Raw genomic sequence first — 22,590 nt, forward strand, 5'->3', positions numbered from 1 at the left:
TTATTGTGAGGACTAACCCTCTCATAGACCAGCATTAGGAATTCCTTGTAAAAACCTTGGGTTGTAATTCCTGATCTGAGAGGAGTGGCTGGGTCATGTTTAGTACCATTGGAATGGTGATAGCTAATCCTCTCTACTGGTAGGGTTGTATTTGTTACTACTAGCTATAAATGCAACATTTAGAAAGTGGAAAATTCTCTGTGCTCTTTGCCCTATGTGCCTACAGCCTCCTTCCAATACATGTCTGAAGGGAATGCTCAAGTGGAGCTGTCACCCCACCTAAGCCAGACACCCACCACACAAGACAATCAGTCAGATCTGTATACTTATGGGTCTTCCTGGGGAAGGGGTGGGGAGGATCTCACTCTTACATTTCAAAGGGGTAAGGGTTAAGGGCTGGGGTGCCCGTCCCAAACCCCGACTGGCTGTCTGGAGCCAAGACTGACCTGAAAGGGTGACACACACACTTCACAAGATTTCTCTGTGATCATCCCCCACATCAAAGGCACTTTGTTTGTATAAACAGTGGGCCCCTGTGATCCACTAGCCAGTATACTTCGGGCCCCCACAAGAACTGCAAAACTCCAACAGCTCCAGTTTCATTTGCTTGTGCCTGGTCCTCCTGACCACTGACCTGTCAGCAATAGGCCGACTGTTGAGGGACAGCTCCTAGGAAACTTCATTGACTCCTCAACTCTCAGATGGACTTCATCCACCACCATTCTTCACAGATCTTCACCCACAGAAGGGTGGGCATTGCCTCCTGCCCCGGCTGGACACTACTATGTTGAGTGGACTCTGTCCCCCTTCTTTTGCAGGTCCTCTTCATCCAAAATACACCAACCTGGTCCTGTTCTAACAATATTACAATTCCAAGTCCCCATGTTAACCTATGGGACAGCCAGGTAACTGAACTCTACTCTCCTGGTCACTGGGGGTCTTCTAGTTACTTACCTCTTGGGGGTTCCATAATCTCCCAGCCTTTGGCTAACAACTCCATATCCTCTGGTGGGGACCCATTCTTGCATTCCACTATTTTAGTATATGGTTTGGCCCCTCTAAGGTCCTTGTTATTTCTAATGATTTTATGCTAATTCCTAATACTTCCCTGTGTAAATGTTTGTGTGCTTACCTCTGGAGGGGGGGGGGTGGCCTATAGTAATCTAGAGTTCCTATAATAAAGTACCTATATTTTTGCAACATTATGTGGTTCCTTTCAGGTGTGAAAAGTTACTGTGTGACTACTGTGGTTTTGCAAGTGCTTCACAGTCCTAGATAAGTCTTGGCTGCTCACCACCACAGCTACCACTAGAGAGCCCTGGTTTCCTAGACAGTGTAACACTTACTAATAAGAGTAGCCTGGACCTGTTATAAGGTGCCAACACCATAGGTGTCCACCACACACCAGGCCAGCCTCCAACAATGTAAGTTCACATGGTCTTCAATCTACCTTCTCTTTTTAGGTTTCCTCAGCATCTCTCTCATATGCAGGTTCATTTTCCAGTTGTCGCCAGTGTTGTAGCTGAAAGATTCCCCCTTGGTAAGCAGGAGTCAGGTAGCCAGCTCATGTGATATAAGTTGCAGGTTTATTGAAGAAGTTCTAGGTTATAAGTTACATGCAAAATACCCCACCAGGAGCAGCATCCTCTCTGCTCAACCCACTCCTCAAATGTCGCCTCAGGCACATATCAAAATTCCATGACATCACACATTGCCTAAGCAGCAGGGAACTGATAATTAATGGAGAGAATGCATTACAACTAACACCAGGTACTAACACATCCCTAAATACACTAGGAGAAATTATTTTATTAAAAAAAATAAAAAAGAATAAAAATTAAAAAAACGACCAGAGAAGGGATCAATGGTGTGGAAAGAAAAGAACTCACGTCTGCAGTCCTGGGTGGCACTGTATAGGAACCGCACTGTCATTTGCAACGCGGACGACACAGATGACAGACGCTTATCGATGCCACGTACCGTTGCGCAGGGGTACTGCTAACAAAAATTGTCTGGATCCAGTCTGACGCGAAAACCGCTCTGCCTAGCGAGTCAAGTCTGCAACAAATTGTGAACTTTGCTGAGTCTCTCCCATCTGCAACAGCCTGAAAAGCGTACGCCCGGTCCACCTCTGGTACCTGTGTGGCAGCACTTGCGCAACCGTATTTCACAGTGCGTGGGAATAATGGCTCAAAAGGCATGCAGTGTTCACTGACCGCAAGGGTGGCGAAAGGAAACTTCTTCCCAAATGAATACAACCTTTTTAATTCTGTATGAGGGTGGGCGGGGCTGGTAAGGAACATACCCTGGGAGATAGAGGCCTGGACCGCCAAGCTCTCAGGGGTGAAGTGCAGATTCAGGAAACTTGGATGTCCAAGTGCGGGGCGATGGGCAATCATCCTGTTCACAGGAGCTCCTGTGCTGGGTTTGAACCAGGTACCCAGTATGATTTCAATGCGGGAACCACTGAACAGGAGCAGTGGTTCGGAGGTGGAAGCTCCTAGTTGCAGCACCTCTGTCAAGAGATCAGTCTTGACGGCCATGAGAACAGTTGATGGTCCAGGTCCTCGGTCTCCTTCCTCACCACCCTTGCATAAGAAGCTCCATCCTTTGTAGCCTCTGTAGGGGGAGAAAGCATGCCACTATCTGGAGACATGTCAGGTCTGCTGGCTTCACCCAAGTCCTCACAACAGTCTATTTCACTTTCATAGGGCAGGTATACTAAAGGGTCCAGCGAGCCCTCCCCTTCTTCCCAGGCCTATCCCAGAGAAATAGGGCTCAGGAACCAAGCAATGAGGCAAAGACTCTGTGTCCGCGTCTGGGATCACAATAGGGATGGCACCGCCGGCAGCATCAGGACCGACTTTAGAGAAGGTCGAGGTGGTACGACCAGCACCAGTCTGGATCCAGAACTGGATCCCTTGGGGCGCCAAAGCCGCTGGTGCAGCACCCAGGGGACCCCTCCGACCCTGCGGGCCCAAAGGAGCTCCAGCAGGGTCGGACTGCCAAAAAACAGAGGTGCACAGCTTCATAAAACTAAGTTAGGCATGGTTGCTCCAGCTCCAGAAAATTTGAGGAGGTAAGGAGTCGACACAGAATGAGGCCTAGAATGCAGATACTCCTTTGTCGCACTGGCTGACAGATGAGGTAATTCGAAGAGCGCTTCGACTTCTTAGTTTTCTTCTTATGCCTCGACTTACCCAATCGCCCCGAGGGCTTCAAATCGGACGACTTCGGACTCTGTGACCGGTCCCGAGACCTTCCTCTCAACCGAGACCTACACCGAGTGGCATGCCGGGCCGCCATGAGCTTCAGAGACAGTTCCCTCAAAGCCTTTTGAATGCATGGCTTGGAACTCTGAGCGCGACTTAGGGTTGTGGTCGCGCTCCAAACACTACAAACACATGAGATGCAGATCTGTCTTGGCCATCGTCTGATGACAGAATCCACAGGGCTTGAAACGGCTATTCCTAGAAGACATTCTCTTGTAATTGAAAGATTCCTTCTTGGTAAGCAGGAGTCAGGTTGCCTGTTCATACAGTATATTAAGCAGTAAGTTTATTGAAGAAGTTATAGGTTGTACGTTACGTGTAAAATACCTCACCAGGAACAGCAGCATCTCTGCTCAGCCCATTCTCTCCATCTCCTCAGGCACTCATTAACATTCCATGACATTACACACTGGCTGAGCAGTAGGCCACAGAGAATCTATGAAGAGAATGCATCACAACTAACAACAGGTTACAACACAAACGTTGGCACGCTAGGAGAAATTCTCAAAAGAGGCCAACAAAATGTAAAAACAAGATGAGTCAAAAACAGCTGAGGGGTAGCTCTCTTCGGATCAGTGCTGGAGAACCAGCATCTGCAAACCTGGGTGGTTCCTTTATAGGAACCGCACCGTCATTTCCAGCACTAATGACAGACGACCGATGCTGATCGATGCCACCTACCAGCGCACAGGGGGACTGCTAACAAAACTTTTCCAGATCCAGTCTGCTGCGTGGCGAGAATTCAAAGGCAAGGAATCTATAGCTTGAAGTCTATCAGATTCCTCAATCACACCCTCCAAAGTCTGCTGCCTATATATAAAAGAAGTTGTGTATGAATTAGAGCCCAGAACTGTGCACTTTTTGCAGTCAGAAAGACACAATCCTAACTCCAGATGAACTGCAGCCCTTTCAGAAAAAGAAGTGCCTGAATATAGGGACCCCCCCATCACAAACATTCCTTGAAAATTGCCAATGGTGATTTGGCAGTGCCCATCCTAACTTTCTAGTGTGAATGGTGGCGGATGTGGGTGATTAGCGCTAGCACCTATCTGCCCTTCCCTGGGGCACTGCAGTTGAGGCCATAATCTCTCAGCAGTCCTTTATGACTGGTGTCACTGCAGGGATGGACTAACATGCTTGCCGTCAAGACAGGTTAACTAGTTCCTGTGAGGAATCCCTGGTTCACCCTTGTTAGCCTTTTAAAAAACAAAAAAAAATGCAAAATACCATACTGTGAAAACAAATTGCATCAAATTTCCAAATCAATTTAGTTAAAGTGAGAACCATACGCTGATTAAAACAACAAAATGAATAAACTTTGATTTATTATAAATAGTTACTGTTAAAAACAAAAACTGGCTCATAGGAAACAATGGGAAATCCAAAATCAATGTTAACATATGGAGCGCGATGGACTGCGACATAGGCACTATTTGTGTACATATGGCGAGGATGCACAGTTGGCACAGTTGATTGTTCATCAAAGTCAAAAGTTTTACCTTTAAGACTTCAAACACTGAAGGGCTTTGAAAATCCTCAACGACTAAAGTCTCAAAATAGTAACCAAGCAAAGCTCCACAAAGCAAGATACTCACTTTTTTCGAAGTACTGTAGCCCCCAACTTTGCAGTTGAAAGCAGTAAGCAGGTAAACCACTTAAATGTAGCTGGAAGGATGAATATATGTTTTTTGAATAAGCCTTGTATTTCACCCTGATCTTCTAGAACATTCATACCCCAGCTTTTACTAAGAGTTCTATATATCTTCTTTTATGCTAAAGATTTAGGAAAAGCTTCTTGGAAAGCAGCAATGGATTCAACATTGCAGAATGAACCCTACATCTAGAGCGAGGATCCACAGAAAAATGTCCAGTTAAAAGGAGTTCCTTGGACGCCTCTGCAGCATCTTCAACTCTGTAGGCCAGTACGGGGAATCTTCATTTCACAGAGATAACACATCTCATAATGGCAGTTTGAAGAAATGTCAAGTTACAACTTGTCCACCTACCAGGAAGTCAAAGCTTCCTCTGCTTCTAGGACCTTCTGCACTATCCCCACTAAGAACAGGCTTTATGGTGGACCTGGATCCTCTGCCTTTGGGGTCAGCTGAGCCACCAGACCAGTAAAAAAGGTCTACTTTTATTGATTTAAGTCCAAAACAAGTTTCCCACCATACGATATTCGAAGTGTGTGTTGGGGAAGGGGAGAGATCTTTCAGAAAAGCAGGAAGTCTTCTTGTTGCAATCCGTACCAGGCAGTTCTCTCTAACTATGTGATCACAGTGAGATTTTCCCAAAGGTAATCAAAATATGGTTGGCTACAATGTAAAAGCAAATCAAGTAACACTGCTTGCGCTTTACCCCACCTAATATTTTGAAAGGTGCAACTCCATTCCAGAAAGGTGCTTTACACATAACAGCAATCCAAGCTGTCTGGAGCCTTATTCCACTAAGTCCACCTCCCATTCACTCCATGTTGTGCAAGCAAAGACTAAAGGCCTAATTCAAACCTTGCCAGAGGGTATATTACTCTATCACAAATGTGACGGATATCCCGTCCATCATATTACAAGTTCCATTATACCCTATGGAACTAGTGACACGGCAGACAAGTTATTTGTCACATTTGGAAGGGAGGTATCCCGTCCGCCAAGATTGTAATCAGGCCCAAAGTCTCCCTCCTTTCCTGCAGCCTTTCCAAGCCTCCATCGCCACCAGCAACAGGTCATTCCACACTCCCTTTTATCACTACAGAGATTTGTTAAGGCTTTGGTATGTACAACTACTGTCCCAACCAGTTTCAAAATATATGAGATTGATAAGCTGACTGTGCTAGGTATGTTCAACCAGTATGTAACAAACCTAGATAAAGTCAAGCTTGAAAATTAAATAGGGGACCAAGCATGAAGTAATAGGGTTGCTTTCCAAAAGCCATTGTCATGCTTTCATTTTGAGGATTCGGAATACAAATGTTGTAGCAGAAAACTGTTAAGATTTTTTTTTTTTAATGAAATGCATATTGTTTCTGTTGTGCCTGTAACGCTCATTTCTTGGTCTTTGTTGGAATGGAAATATCCCCTGCAGTGTAAATTGGCATGTACCCTTAAAAGTAGAGCTTGTCACTGTAAGTAAAACTGGTATCCAGACTTTATTCTGGCCTGGCTTCACGCTAATGTGGTATGTGATTAGAGGACTAGGTCTGTCCCTGGTACTGCAAGGACCACAACCGGTCTGTAAGCTCTAGGGGCCCACAAAGTGCGCCTTCATGTCGTGCAAAGGACCTGGGTGCGTCATGTAAAGTGCAGTGGAAGCATACAGATTTTGTGAATCAGAAGTGTGAGCAGACCTACTTATCTGTGCCAGGAAGCAGAGTCTCCTGACCCCGATCATGTAAAGTTGCACAATTATGTGAAGCCCAGAACCACATTATATGTGCATGGTGACTATATGTGCAGTAAGCATGTTGCATACATATGGTGGGAATGCTCTAGTATGAGTCAGAGTACTGTCACCAGTGGTATTCATTTTGAATGCCCTTTTGTTTAGCATACAAGATGAATGGCGACACAGCTTTCCCTGACAGTGGACATGTACTGACTGCATTCCTGTGGCTGGAGATTGTAACAGGGCTGCCTTCAGAAATTCAATGATGCCCTTATTAGCAAATTACTTCTGATTAGTTATTCCTGGACACTGACACTTTGAAGGTGTAGAGAGTCAGTCTACAGTACAGTACAGTACTTGAGGAAATGTCTAGGAGGAGACTGCCCTGCTGTCTGACGATATCTTGCACTTCACTGAACTCTTGTTTCGGAGCCAGCCTCAAATCTACCTAGTGGGAGAACTATCACCTTGCATAAAGGATGCGTGTGAGAAATAGTAAAAAAAAAAAAAAATGACAACAGGTTCAGAAACCTTACACAGTGGATTCACGTTGTTTGTCTGGGATTTGTCTGCAAGCTTGGGATCCAAACCACCCCACTTTTGTCTAGTTCCAGGTTCTTCTTAGTCAAGGAAGAGTGTACGGTAGAGTATCTTTCAGAGCTGCTGTATGACCAGGGCTGGTGAGAGCACAACAGCCTGCCTGCGAGAGGTAGGTGGACATCAGCTCAAGAGAACGTCCCAGAAGGAAGGCGTAGCACAGTTGTGTCATAAACGTCTCCAAATGAGGCCCCCACACAATAGACCGCATATAGAAATCAAGCCCAAGAAGTTATCACATGTAGTCTGGCACCCCTGCAACATCTAAAAGTATGCTACTGCCAGACTCCAATCGAATCCAGTGGAAGAATTGCAAAAGCAGCTGCAGCAGAAGCCAGGTACCAGCCCAGAGAATGCACCTGCTAGATGAGCATTCTGTGTGATCCTAGGACTCAGGCTGTAACTGCTCACAACAAGCAAATGTTGGATCCATTTCTGGAGGCCACCTCGTCCAGTACGGGCACCCACCAAGCATGCTGCGCACCTGCTCGGCTAGAGTCCTGAAAGAAGCTGCAGTCATGGGTCCATAGAACGGAGTGACCACTGGAAGCACCAGCCTGGAGAGCGCTCAACAACACCATACAACCATAACAACTTGAAGGGGTAATGAGACCTCACTAGCAAAGGACTGAGCTGGATGCAGAGTTCTGCACTGGGAACACTGGCCATTAGTTATGAAATCCCATTAGATAGGAACAGTTGAAATGAACTACCAAATATTCTGCATGAGTGTAAACCTAGTGAACTTCACTTGTGTCTAATCTATGCCTATGTTTGGGTTATTGTAGAAGTCCCACAGCACCAGAGAAGCTCAGACTGGGGAGAGTGCCATAACTAGGATGTGTAGTTGAAACCACAACTGCATAGCTGAGCCCAATTGAACTGAATAGTATGATGTTTTACTGTGAACTAAGATGAACAATCGGTTGGACAATGTATTATTGTACATGTGGGATGATTGCTGATTTCTCAGCTCTTTCCCCACAACATGCTACCTCCCCCAGTAGCCTTTTATGGCACACCCCTGGTATCCTGAGAGCCAAGTGGATAAAGAGTGTACTTGGCCAAGTCTTCGGAGCCACAGTAGCACAAAACCCATGGCACCAGTGACCAAATCAACCACAATGGCTGGGGCCCAGTAGCCCCTTTCTGTCCTGTGGCATCCTGAAAGGGATAGCGTAGTATTTAATTTGTTCTTCTTGTACAATGATTAAACCATCAGGCAACACACCTCTTAGTACTACCATTCACCTAGGGATTTCTCAAGGTTTAACCTCTTAGCTGCTGTGCCTCCCCCCCTCCAGTTCGGAGCCCTTTTTTTGGCTATTTGGGGTAGTTTGCGCTTAGGCCTTCATAACTTTTTGTCCACATAAGCAATCCACGCCAAATTTGCGTCCTTTTTTTCCAACATCCTAGGGATTCTAATAGTACCCAGAGTTTGTGGTTTCCCCTGGAGGAGACAAAGAAATTAGCCAAAATACAGTGAACATTTCGTTTTTTCCAAACAAATGGGAAAAAAGGGCTGCCGAAGTAGGCTTGTGGTTTTTGCCCTGAAAATGCCATCAACAAAGGGTTTCTGGTGCTGAAATCACCATCTTCCCACCTTTCAGGAACGGGCAGACTTGAATCAGAAAACCACATTTTTCAACACAAATTTGGCATTTTACTGGGACATACCCCATTTTTACTATTTTTGGTGCTTTCAGCCTCCTTCCAGTTAGTGACAGGAATGGGTGTGAAACCAATGCTGGATCCCTGAAAGCTAAACATTTCTGAAAACTAGACAAAATTCTGAATTCAGCAAGGGGTCATTTGTGTAAATCCTACAAGGTTTTCCTACAGAAAATAACAGCTGAAATAAAAAAAAAAATTGAAATTGAGCTGAAAACAACAGCCATTTTTCTTTATGTTTTACTCTGTAACTTTTTCCTGCGATGTCAGATTTTTTAAAGCAATATACCGTTATGTCGGCTGGACTCTTCTGGTTGCGGGGATATAAAGGGCTTGTAGGTTCATCAAGAACCCTAGGTACCCAGAGCCAATTAATGAGCTGCACCCTGCAGTTGGTTTTCATTCTATACTGGGTATACAGCAATTCATTTGCTGAAATATGAATAGTGAAAAATAGGTATCAAGAAAACCTTTGCATTTCCAAAATGGGCTCAAGATAAGGTTTTGAGGAGTAGTGGTTATTTGCACATCTCTGAATTCCGGGGTGCCCATACTAGCATGTGAATTGCAGGGCATTTCTCAAATAGACGTCTTTTTTACACACCCTCTTATATTTGGAAGGAAAAAATGTAGAGAAAGACAAGGGGCAATAACACTTGTTTTGCTAATCTATGTTCCCCCAAGTCTCCCGATAAAAATGATACCTCACTTGTGTGGGTAGGCCTAGCGCCCGCGACAGGAAATGCCCCAAAACCCAACGTGGACACATCCCATTTTTTGACAGAAAACAGAGCTGTTTTTTTGCAAAGTGCCTACCTGTAGATTTTGGCCTCTAGCTCATCCGGCACATAGGGAAACCTACCAAACCTATGCATTTCTGAAAACTAGAGACCTAGGGGAATCCAAGATGAGGTGACTTGTGGGGCTCTGACCAGGTTCTGTTACCCAGAATCCTTTGCAAACCTGAAAACGTGGCTAAAAAAAAAAGAAAAAAAAACATTTTCCTCACATTTCAGTGAAAGACAGTTCTGGAATCTGAGAGGAGCCACAAATTTCCTTCCACCCAGCGTTCCCCCAAGTCTGCATATAAAAATGATACCTCACTTGTGTGGGTAGGCCTAGCGCCCGCGACAGGAAATGCCCCAAAACACAACGTGGACACATCACATTTTTTCTTAGAAAACAGTGGCTACCTGTGGATTTTGGCCTCTAGCTCAGCCAGCACCTGGGGAAACCTAGCAAACCAGCGCATTTTTGAAAACTAGAAACCCAGGGGAATCCAAGATGGGGTGACTTGTGGGGCTCTGACCAGGTTCTGTTACCCAGAATCCTTTGCAAACATCAAAATTTGGCCCAAAAAACACTTTTTCCTTTCATTTCGGTGACAGAAAGTTCTGGAATCTGAGAGGAGCCACAAATTTCTATCCACCCAGCATTCCCCCAAGTCTCCCGATAAAAATGGTACCTCACTTGTGTGGGTAGGCCTTGTGCCCGCGACAGGAATAGATCACACAACGGTCAATGTTGGTCCTTACATGAGGCAGCTGTTGACCCTGGGGTGATCCATTCCTGACGCAGGCACTAGGTGGAGGCACTCAAGTGGGGTAGTGTTTTTATCAGGACAGGTGAGGAATCACTGGGTGGTAGGAATTTTGTGGATCTCAGCATATTCCTGTAGTTTGTGTGACAGAAATGCGAGAAAAATAGAGTTTTTATTCAACATTTCAGCTTTGCAGGGTATTCTGGGTAAGAAAACTTTGGGGAATCCACACAAGTCACACCTCTGTGGACTCCCCCAAATGTCTAGTTTCCAGAAATGTTTGGGTTTAGTGTGTTTCTCTATATGGCCACCGAACCCAGGACCAAAAACACAGGTGCCTGCCTTACAAAACCAGTTTGTTTTGCGATAGATTATTTTGATGTCTCCACAATACGATTTGGGCGGTGGAATTTGGGGCTGAACTAAATTGGGGAGCTCCCAAGAGAGCACTCTCTCTCTCTCTCTCTCTCTCTCTCTCTCTCTCTCTGCTTGCCGCCGCATTCACCTGCTCTCTGGGTTGGGCTAACCCACTATTACCCAGTTGCACAGACGCGCGATCGCGCCCCACCCCACCCCCCCAGGGGGCACCTACCTTTTTTTTAGCCGTTTTCCAAGGGGGCCGACCCCCCTCCCCAAGTGAAATCCCTGGCATCTAGTGGTGTTTCCTGGCCCCCGATCGCAGCTCTGTGCTGTGCTACTATCGGGGGCCAGGAAACACTTTCAGGAAGGCCTCGTAAGAAAGGGGAGACTCTCCCCTTTCTCACGAGGCCTTCCCGAACGTGGGGAAGGCTGGGAAATCAACTTTGTTACGTCAGCGCGCCTCGAAGCTTCTGTGTCTCCCTGGGACACAAAAAATAATAATAATAATCCTCGGTAACCCCCCTCCCTGGTGTCGGCCACTGGCCGACGCCCGCATTGAAGGGGCTAAAATTAAATTGTGTACTTAAGGTCAAGGTCATCCATGCCAAGGAACACAGCAAAAAATCACCTGATCTGTGTCAGGGAGCTGAGGGGGACTCCTAATGGGGCCTCTGAGCCTTGGGCAAACCATTTGCCTGACTATGCTAATCAATTACTTGCGTCTTCAGAAAACACTGTCAACAAGAAGTAATTCCCAAAGTGTTGTGGGACTTTCACTCCATGCACTGGAAGAACCGTTGAATGTAAATATCTGTATACTGTCTAAATACAATAAGTGTATTTTGCCCTAGAAAATCTTAATGGGATGATTAATACGGTTATGCTTTTTAGCACACTGTCTATCTTGTTTTGTAAGATGCAAGTCGTATTTGCATCAATTCATGTGGCTCTGTGGTGTTTTTGGTGTTTATATTCTAGCAACACCGTCGATTAACAAAAAAAGAAATGTACATCTAAAAACCAAAAGAATCTTGTCAATGTTCTTTAAAAATAAATCACAAGTAAGTGTTAAATATGTCAATGTGAAAAAATTAAACAGAACAATTAATATTATATTTTTGAAAATAAAATCCTGGTTGTACACCATCGCCACTCATCCCTTAAAATCCATTAAACATTTTGTCTTATTTACTTAAAATATAATTTAACTTCATCTTCTGGATTTATTTTGAGGCACAGTAAAGGAATACATAATTTGGGTTTTTTTTTTCAAGGTGTCTCACTCCTCTGTTTTTTTTTTAAATATTTTTTTTTACTTGCTATATATTTATTGTGCAGAACAGAAATGCACTATTGTACTATTATCCAATATTTGTATAGATAGGAATTGCCCTCATTTTCAACTTCAAGGTTTCGGGTTGCTCATAATGTTTAGGCTTTGCATAAACGCTGGTAGAAAGTATAATCAGATTGTTCTGGAGGGGGTGTTTTGGGGGGTGGTGGGAGTAATATACTTAATAGGACGTAACATAGTTTGAAGGGGCCAGTTACTTACATAGTGAGACCAAATTCTAGGAGACTGACAGCCTGATTTGAGACACGGAAGGGGCCCTGATTTTCAGTAAATCTGACCTGCCTATGTTACTGCACTTCCCTGCAGCCTTAGATGCCCTTGATCATCAAGTCCTCCAAGCAGGCAATAGTATATGTTCCATATTGCTTTGAAATGGTTTGTACTGCATAGCATAGAACCATTACAGTGGACCTACACACCTTAATTTTTAGCTCCTTTGTTGATGTATGAGTCCTGTGGGACCCCACACAACAAGCCTAAACAATTGCCGCTAACAAGAAGTTCTAATGTTCAAGATGCTGCATCCTATTACTTTAAATTAGCTTCAATGTATATGCACAATGTATTGTTGACCGATACAAAACTGACTTATTCGGGTTCCTTTGTTTCCTGGTTTGCTATAGAAGGCTATAAGTATTGGATGAAGCTGACTGACAGAGTGTTTGGTGAACTAAACATTGCCTGCAATGTGTACTCCTACACATTGATGTCCCAATGTATGCCCTGCATGAGCATTGGGTAGTGTTGCCTTGAGGTCCCCTACGTTCCCCTACAGTAACCTGTGTTCTATGGTGTTGCCTTTTGAATCTTTGAACCCATTCCGATGCCAGTAATGCAGGTATTCATTAAAGGACTGGACACAGTAATATGAATCACAGACTATCAGAGTTAGCTGTTCTAGATCCGTGTGTTCCAGTGCCATGACCAGAGCCTTGAGCTCTGCTAGCTGTGCAGTGCTTTCCCCTAAGGTCTGTATATAAGTGTTTTGTGGAAAGGATTCACCATCTTTAATGCAGCCACTCACAGCTGCGTAAGCAGCGGAGTATTGATACTTTGTGCCTAATGCTGGTTGGGTTGATCCATCAGTATAAATAATTGTTTGATACTGATCAACTGGCAAAGTGTTTGCCAGTATTGGATATTCCTATTCGTATTGAAGGAATTCTTGAGTTTGTCATGTTTTATCAAAGATGTAGTCTACATCAGTGGCTGTCAGAGGCGTCGCCCATTGAATCCAACGTAGATGTAATGCTTTTGCATTAGAAAGGCTAGTCCTTGTGACAGCCTCAAGGGCTGGGATCAGAGAGACGACAATAATGTGTTTCCCCTGAGCCAAAGGTCTCTCCTTAATGACAGCCATTTGAACAGCAGTCAGAATCTTTTCTGTGGGAGTAAAGCCTTGTTCATCTGTGGCGTACAAGTGTGATTTGTATACAATAGGAACAGTATCACCCTCATTAAATGTTATATTGGTGAAACCGATGCCACATGCAATTACTCCGATGACCAAATGTGCCTTGTTGTCCCTTGTATATAAGTGTTTTACTGCAAGCATTTATTGTTGTAATGCTCTGAGAATGCATGTGTGCTCACCTGTCCAATATTTATTTGAGACGTCGGGCGTATTAAATAATATAATGTTTTAATGCATTGTGCATAATCTGGAATGAAAGTTCTGCCAAAGTTTTAAAAACCCAATACAGACTGGAGCTTTTTTTTTTTTTTTTTTTTAATGGTATTTGGTGGTTGCAATTGTGCACACATTTCTAGAAAGCTTTTCTAGAAAGTGGGGTGCTAGGCTCTTGCCTTCATCTGACAACACCTATCGCAAAAATAGGACACTGAGAAAGGCAATTTTTGTTTTCTTTAAAATTACATTTGTAGCCACATTCGGCAGATCCCATAACAATGCGGGGCAATCTGTTTCAGGTGGTGAATGAGATCATCATCTGTTAGGTAGATGTCATCGACAGAAGGACGAAGCCTCAGGGTCAATGCTGTGTAACATGGATGGTACACAAGCTGAAAACAGCCTAGGACTGTTTTTGTACCCCCATGGAAACCGTGAAAATTTGTTCTGCGAACCTAAAGCGCTAAATGCTTTTAGATCACTGCTTGCAGGAGCTAAATTTTGTCAGAAGTCATTGGAAATATCCAACATTGATTTGTATTTTTGAACACTATATTGTTAATGAGTGCTGTGTGAGTTTTGAATAGCAAAGGTGCGTGTTTGTTTGTTGAAATATCTATAATCTAAGACTATTCTATATGAATGGGCCAGTTTGGCAACAGGAAATAAAGCCTTGTTCATTGGTGAGACACAGGGCTCAAAAACACCCTGGTGCTCTAGCTGTGCAAGAATCTCTCACAGGAGCTTTAGCCTCATGCTTAATAGGATATTGAGGTTGAGGCTGTGGTTGGGACCTTATTGGTATTTTGCGATACAGAGAATCTTTATCCCACCCAAAATGGTTGCGATACAGCCTGGGGGCCTGTGCCAAAGCCCAATCGAATGGGAATGACTCAACTAATTCTGTAGGAACTAGGGGCAAGAAGGAAGGCTTAATCTGTTACCCTGCTGGACTTCACAGACAAATTCTGGCAGCCAATCGTTTTCGGCCAACAAAACGTCATGGATGACAGTTAATCGTTTCCAAATATTATATCAATTGTGCGCTCAATGTATCCCTCTAACTGTATTTTCATTTTATACACCCTATTGGGGGCAAGGGGGATGCGCATGTCCGGAGTCTCGACTTCTATGAAATCGTCAGTTGCTTTCACCACTAGAAGCTCTTAAAGATTCCAGCAAACTATTGTGACCTCTGCTGCACTGTCTAGCAGAGCCAATGTCCAGTTCTTGTTCTTCAATAAAACTCGTCTTGCATGGCATTTCATGCAGAAATAGCTGTCACCTTCTTTCTGAATTGGGGTTTTTGTTGTGGAAGTTTCTCTTCTTTTATAACTGAAACTTCTGCTGAGTGTTGTAAACCTTTTTTTTAGTTTCACGTAATCTGTGTGTTGTTCTGATAGCCCACCTCTCTCACTATAGTTTTCCGGTGAGTCAAGAAAGGAACGATACTGGCGTGCATCAGTATATTGATATTTGTCAGGAGCTGTTATATTATTCCTAATTCTTAAATTGTATCGTTTCTCAGGGGTCTCCGATTGCAGAGATTCTCCCCCGTCTTTTTAAAAATGTTTCCCTTTAATTTTCCCAGTGTTTTGTAGAACCCGGTCACTTGCTTGGTAGAATCCTTATTGTATTTACCTTGTAACTGTGGTTTACTTGGTCTGACTCCCAAACTATCCCGACCTATACTCAAATAGGTTCCAGCAATAGTTTTAGGCAGCTTGCGTTCCTGATCCTGTACAGGAACATCCCGGAGCCGCATGTGCACTGCTAGTGCTACCGCTTCCCCTTTAAGGTTACCTAATATTATTGAGGACACAGTAGCAAAATTTCCCTTTAATTGCATCCCCAAGTCCAGGGCTGGGGCAGCCCCGTATTCATCTTGAATTTGTTGAATCCGGAAGAGTGGCAAGTACTGGTGTACCATGTGGGGTAGTGTACAGCGTGGCAAATACCGTGCTCCAAATTTTGCAGTTATTCACTGCGGGAACCATTCCAAATGGCTAGCACATAGTGAGAATTCTGTTTTTATTTTGAGGTCCCATATGGGAAAACAGTTTCCAGCTCATTTATTTTTTCAGCTAACCAAAACGGATTTCTTCACACTTGGCGGATACTTTTCTTATTATTGAATGCACAGTTGCAGGGTTAATGCCTACAGAGACTGAGTGTGGTTGTGCTGGAGCAGGGAGTGCTGGGTTTGTATTTAATGTTTGCATTATAAACTGTACTAATCGTCTATATACTGTTACAGGTTCAACATATAAACGGTAAACCTTAGATACCGCCAAGGTGCCTGCATCAGGATGTGGTGTATATGAGGCCAATTGAGGCCAGGTAGGACCTAGCCTAACATAGTGTTGTATGGAATAGGGCGCCGTCAAGCCAGCTTTGGTGGTCTTGAAAGGATAGAGGTATCTCTATGGGTGTGTATGTTCTGTATTGTGCAGGTGCATTAGTATGTGTATAATGATGAACTGTATTAGTATTCCCATCAACTGTAGAAAAATCTGTTCCCAGTATTTCTCTAACAGTACACAAGAGAAGCATATATGCATCCTATCTCCCTGAGCGTTTTGACATCGTGGACAGGAGCCGGATGCTGCTGGATGCATATCTTTAATTACAGCAGGGGTATAATACAGCATCCACCTGGAAAATAAAGCAACCCTTTTAAAATTGGCTCCTCTAAGTGCCTTGTATGACGCTATCATTGCTGTCCTAGCTACCAGTCATCCGTCTGCTACTGAGACACTCTAAATTACTGATGTTCTAAAGTACCACTTTTGTTTGCTTAGTGTCGCATTTCAAAAAGAAAGGCTCTTTTCTGGTAAAGTAAAAATGTACAGAAGGTGTTTTCTCCAGCAAAATATATACATATATTTTTGAGAACCTATAGGTGATTTGCCGCGCTTTACACATCCTTGACTGATATATATGTTCCAATTCGAAATTAAGCACATTAAGATACGTTTGCCAGACAAAAAGCCACTTTAAATGTTGCAGAAGAAAGGCAATGGGTCCACTGGCATTACTTTGCACAAAAGAATTTCGATGGTGTGCTATCCAAGAATGCTCTGAAGTACAATTTGCTGTGAAAATTGGGATAAGAACACATGCCAAAAACTTCCAACCACAGTCTTGGTTTAGCAAGAGGAAGGTAATCTGTTTTAAGTTCAAAGAACTTAAAAACATCCATGATGAAGAACTAGTATTACTGCTGATAAACTTCTCCACCATTAGATTTTCTTTAATATGCAGCAGCATTACAGTAGCATAGTAAGCCCATCCTTTGAGTCCAGAAGTGCGTAAAGCAGGAGAGTTGAGCAAAAAGGAATTAAGCAAAAAATCAGCGAGGACAGGCATTATCTGCTATAAGGCCAGGTCTTGAGCCTGGGTTTATGCAGTAACACTTGTGAAAGGTGTGAATTATTATCAGTAGATTTCTACAGGTGGGACAATTCTCATATGACCAGCAGTAGCTCCCTTGACCCCAGAAGAACAAGTGCATGATTTACTCTGAAGTAGTCTGTTGGCGTTTTGATGCAATATAAAAATATAATAACTAATCCACGCAATGTGGACAGTTAACAAGGGATTCTGATTTACAAGCATCTTTGGTTTCATCAAGAGACTACTACATGGGCCTTTTATCATTCATGATACAAAGAAAATATTATTTTCGAAGTTTAATTCAGGAAGAAGGTAGACGATATAACAGTCTGATTGATTTACAGTTTGAATCACGCTAAAATCGTCTGGTCCAGTGATTCTTAACCTCTTGACTTGTGTCGACCCCCACTAAATCACTTCTAGAAGCAGGGATCTTCACTTCAGTAATTTCTATGATTTGAAAAAGTACACAGAAATAGGGAAAAAGTCAATATAAAATCCATATTTATGTATTTATTTGATGTCATTTCCTTCACAATTAAAAAATAATCTGAAATCGAAATTTAAAGGGGAGGTTTAGCTTTTAAAAATGTAGCTTCATGTCTTTAAGACAAAGCCATATGCGAGACTGCGAAATAGATCGTCTTTTCTGCTCCTAATGCAGGCTCTTTTTGTCAGCACACACAGAAGTGCTGCTCCAATTGAGGAAGTAGCTGTTCATACTAGATTGTCTGCTGTTAATGCTGCGCTCACCAATAAGGATAACAACTTAAGTTTTAGCTTCCAATTTCAATTTACGGCACACTTACAGTGTTAAAACTTTCTATTTTACATTATTTATTTTTTAAGTACATGTACTTTATTAGTCGGATATTTCATTTTATAAACAGGTGCAGACCTCCTGAGTAGGCACTGCGGACCCCTGGTGGACCACAGGTTCACAACTACTGGTCTAGTCACATTCTGGTTACTTTCCATGAGGTACACTGCATCTTTTTCTTAAGCATCAGTTCACTGCAGGTCCCTTCGGAGCCAGGAGCTTGCAAAATAGACGTCCTAAATAGGAAGTAAAGCTTGCGCAGACATTCTTGGGACAGGAAGGACCTGGACAACACAAATGGTGTGGCTAGTCAGGAGCATAGAGGATCATCCTTGTTTTATGTTGTATCTACTTGAGGATTACTTTGGGAAGGACAAGGAACAGAGAAAAGGCAGAGATATGACCTTGACCAGTCAATGAAAATGTAAAAAAAAAAAAAAAAAAAAAAACACATTCGCCTTGATATTGGTTGTGAAACCTGGACACACATTCTCTGCATTTATCACTCGTGCAGTGGCAAGAATGTAGAGTATCCACTTGTTCGTGCTTTTCAGGGAGATGCCTCAATTCAACACTGCCCTAACTCTTCTGTATGACCACCAGATGAATTGCTGTGATAATATCAAGTCCAAACGTTATGAGCCTCCCATAAGTGTGTTGAATCTCGTTCTGAATGGAAAATGCAGATTCTACTTCGTTGCAGTATTTACCATATGGCTCAACATAGAGCGGTATGGATGAGAAGGGAACTTCAGAGTTAGCCACTTGTGTTAAACTCTTTTACTGTCAGCTGACACTTAATCTACTATGATATCTATGCACTTATTTCTAACCTGATCTTGTTAAAGTTTGCATAAAGATGTTAATATAGCCCTGTGATCCATACCATTCCCTTTTCTCTCTAACGTCCGCTCACCGATCTAAAGAGGCAACGTGACAGGAAATTCTCAGTGTCCACCATTAATTAAAGATGTACCATTTAAGGAGAGCAGACATGACAATGAGTCTAGGGAGTGAATGCGCCCTCCACTTTCTACACAGAAACTATGCAGGTCATTACCAGGTGTTAGAGAAGCTTCCCTTGGAGAAGATGCTTTCAAGTGTGCCACTTCTATTCATGAATACCTGATACAAAGAAAGTTCACTTACATAACCCCTGAGCAAATAACTTGAAGTTCTGTATGCGATGCTAAGACCGAAATCCAGCTGAGAAAATAAATCACCTTCAGAAGGGATAGAGATGTAATTCTTGTCCCCTTTGCATTGTAAAGCACTCAAATCCGGAAATAATTCCCTTCCTTCGAGGACAGAAAAGGCGATTACCTATTTTCTCAGCCACTGAATTCTATACAGTGAGCATATGTTTGTGAATGTGTGCATAGAAAAATGAGTGCAGCCAATTTACTCACATTTCAAAGCCCAATAAATTAAACTGTATTTATTAGTAAGTCTGGTCAGTGAAATATTAATTGATCCAAAAGCATGTAAAATAAGTTATCCAACAAACATTACCGCTTCAAAACCACAAAAACGGAGTCTAGATAGTCAACAGTACCATATTCTATTGCTGTTTCTTGTTTAACACGAGAAAGGCAATAACACAAGTTGAGCAATTATTTGAAAACAGCATTGTTATTGGCGATGTAATATTAAGCGAACGCGATACTTACCTCTGACAAAAATGTCTGGGCAGATTTCTGTGCTCCTACATGCAGCAAGTATTCATATACATAAAGAGCTAACCTGGAAGAGGAAAGAAATACAAGTGAGTGAGTGCAAGAAGTCTATCACCCTTAGATCAACTCAAACATTCCGAGGGCAAGAATGACCAGCAAACTGTTTATTATATCAGTGAAATTAGGTGACGTTTCGAAGAAATGAAATTACTTCAGCTTCTTTCTACTCCCTTTCCAATTCAGACAGACTTATTGAGAAACACTGAATCCTGGAACTTCGGTAGTACTTAATAAACCAAAGAGCCATAGGCCTGCACAGTAAGCAGCAAGATTGGACCTAAGTGAACTCAAATTATATGTTGGCGAGTGCACTTCAGGGGGCAGGCCGTGCATTCAGCAGATAGTGTCGCAATCAGCTTCGAAATCACCAAAGTGTAGGCTACATCAGAGCTGCTCGGTGGGCAAATATACCCCGATATTTGAACAGTGGGTGCTGATAATCTTTTAAATTGTGTGCGCGTTAAATGTACACTGTGAAATGCAACAGGTGGGCAGAGGGCATAAGATTACCTTCCGGGGGGTTCAAGGACCTTTCACTCTCCCCACCACTGACAAAATACTAAAAAAAAGTAGATCAAATAGCAACTTTTGAATGTGTCACATTTACTTTCTAAAAAGTCATAAAGATTCTGAAGGGGCACTCCTGATAATGCGGACTAAAAACAGTGATGAACGAAGTTTAACAAAGGCAATGTCACATGGCCCATAACTTCTCTTAGCAGCTTTCTTCACTTCCACATTTCAATTCCTATCCTGTCTTCATCTTGTCCATTTCAGGCAGTCCAAGCCTTATTTTATGACCGAAAAACTTACTGGAGGAGAGAAAAATAAAATGAAAAAAAGACTATCTCAGGCTGTAGGTAGCAGAGCTAGAATGATTTTGCAGGCTCATACAGCTCTGTTATTCATCAGGTTACAGTCATTAAAGGTTTGGACTGCAGACAGGTTCCACCAAGCATACATGGGTAGAGATCCCACATAGTAATAATGATCAAACATCAGTTTTAAATAAATATATGGAAATGAGGTCTGTCCCCAGACGACAGGTTGTCAATTTATGAATGAACATACATTCTGCTGTCAAATACAATATTTTCATTTTCGAAACAAACTCATTTCCCCAAAAACAAAACCTTCTTATAACACTTATCAAAAGTAAAAACACAATTTCTTAGTCTAAGTGCCAGTTTTTCTTCAACAAAATAGAAGCCTGGCCCCAAACATCAGTTTGTGACTTGGATGAAACACCAACCTGCACTATTGCCACACGCGGATAAATTCTGTCTCGCAATCTGACAAATCACTATCTCATGCCATGGAAGTCACAACTATACCAACTATACCAAGAATCAGCACTATAAGGCTATGTCCAGTATTACAGCAGTCTTGAGCACAATCCTGCCATGGATTCATACAATATACCAAGATTTAGCCCTAATGCCTGGGACCAGTATTATACCAGGATTCAGCACCATAATCCCACGATAAGCACAATGTAGCAAGACTTACTACTATCATGCCAAGGCTAGTAATATATGAGGTGTGACCATCATAATGCCATGGATGCCAGTCACACGCAATAAATTACCACCATTAATCCAGGAGTGGGCACATCATATTCACACCATCTAAGATGCACACAAACACACACTTCCCACAACAAGCAACAAAGACCTTGTTTTACTTAAAATACAATATGTTCTGCTCTGGCTACATTCACCATGTCAATGTCGAGCTGCATAGCAGCACCCACACACAATATACTGAAAGAAAGGGGTTTCGAAGAATAAACCCAAGAAACTGGGTAAGTAGCGGTATTACAACTATGCCTCCCGAGAGACTAGTCCCAAGATTAAATCTAAAAACAAGATAATAAATGTTAGAGACAAATTATGTTAGATATTTAACACACAAGGATACAGTAATACACGAAAATTGCATTTTATTGAAACTGGCTATTGTGATGCAAGAGTGATCAATGGGCGAAGTGTGCCCAAGAGGATCGCATGATACAATAAGGAAGTGTAGGTGTGAGGTAAAACAGAAACCATATGACAGATAAAGTCTTGTACGGTATAACACCCAATTAAACGGATTCAACTCAGACACGAAATAAATCAAGATTGCTAATATGGGTACGGTCTTACACGCATACATTTATTGACACTGCAGGGTCCATGATATAACCAAACCACTGGCCTGCCTGGTTTTGAAGCTCTAACATACTGCACACTGATGGAGCACTGGAGGCCACAAATTTCAGGGCTCATGTGTCACATACTCTGAAAGGAACCTGGGATGACTCGAACATATTCCATCGGTCCGCCACACATGCAACACTTCCTAACTTCCATCCCACCTTTCTGGAGTTTAACAGCATCGCCTCGTAGAGGTGAAGCCACCCAGATTAAGATAGTGACAGGAAAAGGAGAGTGGAACACTCTCAAACACAGATGTGCTGCCAATGAAGCTAAAATTCAATGTTCAGCAGAGAGTACGGCTATTGGAGAGTAGGGCGTAGCTCAAGAACCCCCCTCCCCCAGTTATGCTTTTTTTTATTATTTTTTATTATTTACTGCTCAGCAAACACAATGCTTTCAACCATCATGAGACAAACACAATCAGTCACTGTCCACGACCTGGGGGTATAGGGAGGGTGGAAGAGACAGAATGAAAAAGTCATAGTAATCTTAATTTTAAAACTGAGTAAGGGAATGTCATAAAAAGGTCCAACTACTTAAACTACTGTCTGCACACTACTTTGAGGCGCACATTTAACACCTTGCAATTTGTTCAGGAAGCATGAACTAAGCTTTAATTTACCTGGAAATAC

The 22,590-nt window shown here is 42.8% G+C and overlaps 1 protein-coding gene across 6 annotated transcripts in view; it reads right to left on the reverse strand.

Annotated features, from left to right (window-relative positions):
- The window catches only part of SSBP2 (single stranded DNA binding protein 2), a 919,192-nt gene that overhangs the window by 642,166 nt on the left and 254,436 nt on the right, over positions 1–22,590 (reverse strand). For all 6 annotated transcript variants that reach the window (XM_069224652.1, XM_069224643.1, XM_069224660.1 and 3 more), the window contains exon 2: positions 19,692–19,764. In XM_069224652.1, coding sequence (XP_069080753.1) covers positions 19,692–19,764 — 73 coding nt within the window. The remainder of the gene's footprint in view (positions 1–19,691; positions 19,765–22,590) is intronic.

This window comes from Pleurodeles waltl, chromosome 1_1 (assembly GCF_031143425.1).
Source record: "Pleurodeles waltl isolate 20211129_DDA chromosome 1_1, aPleWal1.hap1.20221129, whole genome shotgun sequence".
Classification (NCBI taxonomy): domain Eukaryota; kingdom Metazoa; phylum Chordata; class Amphibia; order Caudata; family Salamandridae; genus Pleurodeles; species Pleurodeles waltl.